At 21.5% G+C, this 5,962-nt stretch overlaps 1 protein-coding gene across 1 annotated transcript in view; it reads left to right on the plus strand.

Moving 5' to 3' along the window:
* LOC102676687 (protein zyg-11 homolog B-like) overlaps window positions 1-3,773 on the plus strand; it is a 4,728-nt gene extending 955 nt beyond the window's left edge. The window contains exons 2-10 of the mRNA XM_006616346.2: window positions 1-223; window positions 444-615; window positions 688-882; window positions 977-1,371; window positions 1,455-1,600; window positions 1,833-2,221; window positions 2,386-2,755; window positions 2,964-3,303; window positions 3,444-3,773. Coding sequence (XP_006616409.1) covers window positions 91-223; window positions 444-615; window positions 688-882; window positions 977-1,371; window positions 1,455-1,600; window positions 1,833-2,221; window positions 2,386-2,755; window positions 2,964-3,303; window positions 3,444-3,589 — 2,286 coding nt within the window. The 5' untranslated portion in view covers window positions 1-90 and the 3' untranslated portion in view covers window positions 3,590-3,773. The remainder of the gene's footprint in view (window positions 224-443; window positions 616-687; window positions 883-976; window positions 1,372-1,454; window positions 1,601-1,832; window positions 2,222-2,385; window positions 2,756-2,963; window positions 3,304-3,443) is intronic.
* The last annotated feature ends 2,189 nt before the right edge of the window (window positions 3,774-5,962 follow it).

Raw genomic sequence — 5,962 nt, forward strand, 5'->3', positions numbered from 1 at the left:
TGAAATGTTAGACCATTTGAAGTAATCAACTCTTTAAGAAGCTACAGAGAAAATAAAGAAAGAATATTTGTGTGTAAATAAGAATATAAAATGTTTGAGTCTCCGAAAAGTCTTCTTGAGGTTTGCATTGATTTTATTTGTAATAATGTTTTGGATTTATGTGATGTACATCTTGGTGATACAGAAGAACATTCCCCTAATTCATTGGATACAACTACTTGCAGTAAGTTTTAAAAATCAAAAGAATTTTTTTAATTACATATCCATTTTTCCAATTACATATATTTTATAATTATGTATTTTATTTATGTTTATATTATTATTGAGGAAATTTTATAAAAATTAATAGAACTCATTTTTTAGTATAATTTTTTATGAAATCTTAAATCAATTTTTTTTTATTAAATAATAATAATAATATAGATATATTTTTGCAATAATAGGTAAAGCATCTAATGATGGATCATCGAGTTCAGCAACAAGACTTAGTTTTAGACATCCAGATGCTTTTTTACCAGCTGAAGTATCAGAACAATTATTGGCTAATCTTTGTGAGAAAAAAACATTATCTGATTTGACAATTACACTTTTTAATTCAAAATCTACCAGGTTAAGGTATTTATATTTCATTTTTTAAATATGTAAATTTATATGTAGAAAATATTAATTTCTTATTGTCATTTATAGGCATGTACGATTAAAAGATGCATCTGCATTATCAACAAAAGGTTTAAAAGTTTTAAAACAACATAAAGTGGTAGATTTAATGGTAAATGGTTTAAAAATAACTGTTAATGATCTGATAAGTTGTTTAGGTGATTGGAGTGTACAAAATCTTAGATCATTGAGTGTAGCAAAAGGAAGTTTTATAGACTGTTCACGGTATTCAATATAATTATTTTTAAATATAATTAAATATAATTAAAAATATTCTATCTATATATAATATTTAAATTATATGTATATTTTATAATAGGTATTGTGTGGTAGTAACATTAAGTAAATTGAGGTCATTACATACATTAAATGTATCAGGTACAGAATTTAATAAACATGGATTGGAAATAGTAGTTGAGGACCTTCCCCTTTTAGAAAGCTTAGATATTTCATGTACAAAAGTTGATGATATAACACCATTAAAAAAGTGTAAAAGTCGTTTAAAAACACTTAATATGTATAACTTAAAGATAAATGAAAGTGCAGATTTAATTTCAGTATTATTGGAATTGAATGAATTAAGAAATTTAGATATTTCAGATGAAAAAGATATGCATGCTCTTAATTGTGTGTTGGGGCCTGAAAAGCCAAAAATAACAGATTTTTTAAAAGCTGTACATTGTATGCCATATCTAACTAGTTTAGATTTATCTGGTAACTATATAACAATATAATATATATTGTTTTTATTTTTGTAATATATAAAATGATTTAATATTTTCTACTATTCAACATAGGTAAGGGTGATATAGATCCAAAAGATTTAAAAGAATTTATAAAAGCTCACACACATTTAAGGTTTTTGGGACTTGTAAGTACAGATGCTTGTTATGATGATAGTTTAACAAATCCAACAGATGAATATTATAGGCCTGGACTTGTTGTAAGTAAGAATTAATTAAAGAATAATGTAAAGAATAATATAAAGAATAAAAGAAAAAATAATTATTAATTATAAATAAATAATTATATAAATATATTTATAACAATAATAAACTGTTTACAAAAATTTTATTTAAATATTTCTATTCATATTTTATCAAATTATAATTATAAAATAATTATAAAAAAAAAATATTTAAATATTTTAATATAATATCTAATATTTATTTTAGGTTACTGGTACAGCAACAGAATCTCAAATCTTAGAAGGTCTTAAGAGATATACATGTAGACCACTTTATCTTGAGAAATGTTTATTTAATTTATTCCGTTTGACACATAATTTTCTTGAATCTCGGATTGATGTTATAAAGTTAGTATTACCTGCAATGAGAGAACATCCACAAGAAGTACGTATACAAGTGCCATGTACTGCATGTCTTTATAATCTCACTAAAGGTGAATTCTCCATCATGATTCACCCATCAATTCTTAAACAAGTTGTTGAATTAACAATGATAGCAATGGAATCTTATCCAACCAACTATCGACTTCAGATGAATACATTATTAATTTTATGTAGTGATAGAATACTACAGGAAATAACTTTTGATAAATATAGGTAATTGAACTTTATAAAATTATATATTTTATTTTATAAATGTAAATATAGCAAATATTTTTTTATTTTTTATTATAATTTATGTTTAAATTTCTTTATTTATTATATATAAATTAAAAAATATCAATTAAATTTATAACAATTTAATTATTTTCCATTTGTAGATGTGCAAGATTAGTATTAAATTCTTTGTTAACATTTAATGAACCATCAATGAATCGTATGTCTGTTGCTATTTGCTCTATATTAGCAGCAAAAATATCAACAGTAGAAACATCAATGCTTGGTGCTCAACCTCAGTATATGTCTAAATTATTAGCAATGGTTAGAACTAAAGTTGAATCAAAATCAGTCGACATAACAATGAAATTTACATTAAGTGCTTTATGGAATTTAACCGATGAAAGTGCTACCACATGTGAAGTCTTTTTAGATGAAGGTGGAATGGAATTATTTCTTGAAGTATTAGAAAGTTTTCAAGGACAGTTCAGTGTTGAAACTAAAGTACTTGGCTCATTAAATAATATAGCAGAGGTTTGTAATAGTTAATTTACTTTATTTTTTATTTATATTATTTTTATTAAAAGATAAATTTTTATAAAAAGATATAAAAAGATTTTTATAAAAAGATAAATTTAATTTATTTTTTTAATTATTATATAAATAATTATTAAATTTAAACATAATTTAATCATAAAAAATATAGATTAACATAATAATTATATTTTGTAATGTCTTATAGGTAGTTCATTTAAGACCAAGACTTATGCAGCCTAGATTCATCTCTATGCTTTCTACATTGCTGACATCTGTACATATTGATGTATCTTATTTCGCAGCAGGTATTGCTGCACATTTGCTTAGTGATGGTCCACGTGCATGGGCTGCAATATCTTCATTACCAAGTAGAGATGAATTATTAGAACAATTAGCTCATACTATAACACATTGGCAAACTCCTCAAGGAGAAATGGTTGCATATAGAAGTTTTCATCCATTTTTTTCACTTTTGCTTTGTCGAAATGCTTATCCTGTTCAACTTTGGGCAGTTTGGGCAATACATCATGTATGCACAAAAAATCGTAAGTAATAATATTTCACATATGAAATTTTTTAAATGAATATATTAAATAATTTAATATAAAATATATATATTTAATTATATTCGTTTGTTATAATTATCTGTATGTTATATTATATTTATATCATTAAAATTTTGTAGCAAAACGTTATTGCAGTATGCTAATCAGAGAAGGTGGAGTAGAAATATTAAAATATTTAGAAAATATGCATACAGAACATACAACAAGACCAAAGTTACAAAGTTTATGTCGATCAATTTTGGAAACACTTGAATTACATTCTTAATAATCACTATTGCCTTCCAAAACAAAATTTATAAACACTATGAAGTTGGTATACTAGTCAATGTTTATCTCAATGCAATCTTATATCCTGTTCTTTAGACCAAATAATTAAAACTATTATATGAACATGGATATTTATCAAAAAAGGACTGAAATGAATGAAGTCCAAGATATTGCTATTAAATTCTATAGATTTAAATTGAAGACCTGAATTATAAAGAATAACTATGCATTATAAAATATACATAAATTTCAAAAATATGCTGAATATATAGAATAAGTTACATTTATATATTTGAAAACCAACCTAAGTTATTTAGAGAAAAAAAATCTATAATTTTTGAAGATTTGAAATTATTTATATTAATGAATCTTTTACTTAATATCTTTTTTTTAGTTATTTTGATAAAGTAAAAAGATAGCAGTAAAATAATACACATGCACACATATCTAAATTTTGAAAAATTGACTCTTAATTAATTAATAAATTTAAATCATGATTATTATAAAAAAAATCAATATTTAAAAATTGCAATGAGGTTAAAAGAAATAAAAGAAATAAATTTTTAATATTTTAATCATAATTATATTTTTAAATTATATTGATTAAATTACTATATCTATAAAAAATAATTTATTTAAAAAAAAATTAACTAATTTACTTATCTGTTATAAATTGTATAAGTAAAGATATAATTAATATTTAAAATTTCAACCTAATAAATTGACTATTAAAGTAGATTGTTGCAAAATTGATATAATTTACTAAAATATTTAAAATTTATTTTAATTTTTATTATATATATTTCTTCTTAAAATTAAATATTAATATAAATAAATATTTCTTATGGCTGTTAAAAATAATAATACATTAAAAGTAACGAAAAGAAAATGACAATTAGATTAGAATCTTAAAATATGATAATGCTTTAAAAATATAATTTGTTTGCATTGTTATGTAGTTATTAAAAAATACAATAGCAAATATTTTGTTATGTATTTTTAGCATCTTAAATTCAGGTCTTCAATATTTTCTGTTACATCTTATTCACAATCTTTCCATTAATTGAAAACTCTTTAGAGATTAATCGTGCATTTATATGCCTTCAGAGATATAAAGAAATACAAATTTAAATAAATTAATTAAAATTAATAAAACATATATAATAATATTCTGGTTATATTTGTTATTAAAATATTAATTTGTATGAACAAAATTTATTCATCTGATAACATTAATTGAAATATAAAAATATCGATTTAAATGATACTGAATGTTAATAAATGCAAATCGCTAATTTTTTGAAGTTAATTTTTTATTTAACCTATTCTTTATAAAATAATATTACACATAAATATATATATTTATGTTTAATATTATTAATGTTATTATGATTAATACATCAGTTATATTATATATATATGTATATATTATACATGTATATATATATATATATATATATATATATATATATATATNTTCGATATGATTTTTAAGCCAAGAAAATCTTTATTGACCACTCAATCATGTTACATTTATATATTACACTTATATAATTATTTTTTCTTTTTTTCTTTCTTTCTTTCTTTTTTTTTAATGGAACGTAAAAATTGTTCATGAAATTTGTATGATTATCACTCAATTGATGCTGATGCTGCACTGCACCTGCAAAATACTTAGCGACATGGAAGTAACATTACGAAATGTGGTTCGATTATTAATATGTGGAAACTTGGCTCTCCTCCTAACATCATAGCACAGTGGATTAATAGTTCAAAAACATTTTACACGCATCTTACAAATTAGTAGCAATATGTTTGAGATAAAATTGAGGATGTATAGTTAGTAATAAATAAATGAAAGTTGCATATATTATAATATCAATGTGTTATTCTTTTACAGAAGTTAACAATTTTTAATTTTCGCAACTTTCACTTACTGTGTGCATACAAAAGTTACTATAAATTATAGTAATATGGTATTACTCTAGATATTTACATTGCAGTTCAATTCTTTTTAATTAATATCTTAAGTATAAGTTTCTATATAGCTGAAAAATATGAAATCATTAAAGAATTATTATATAGAATATTTATATAGAATATATAGAATTATTATATAGAATTATTATTAAAGAGTTATTACAAATATATTAATAGTATATTGTAATAATAATGATATTATAAATTTCAGTTTTATAATTATATCAGCCTTTATTTTTTACCAAAAATATTTCTAAAATTATTATTGCTAGATTATAATTTATTAAAATCATTTTCTAAATTATTAATATATTTTTTTCAATGTCAGGAATTCTACAAAAATTCTTTTTGTTTATAATTTCATATTTTATTTTATTTTAATATATTTAAT

Source organism: Apis dorsata, unplaced genomic scaffold, assembly GCF_000469605.1.
Source record: "Apis dorsata unplaced genomic scaffold, Apis dorsata 1.3 scaffold_257, whole genome shotgun sequence".
NCBI lineage: Eukaryota > Metazoa > Arthropoda > Insecta > Hymenoptera > Apidae > Apis > Apis dorsata.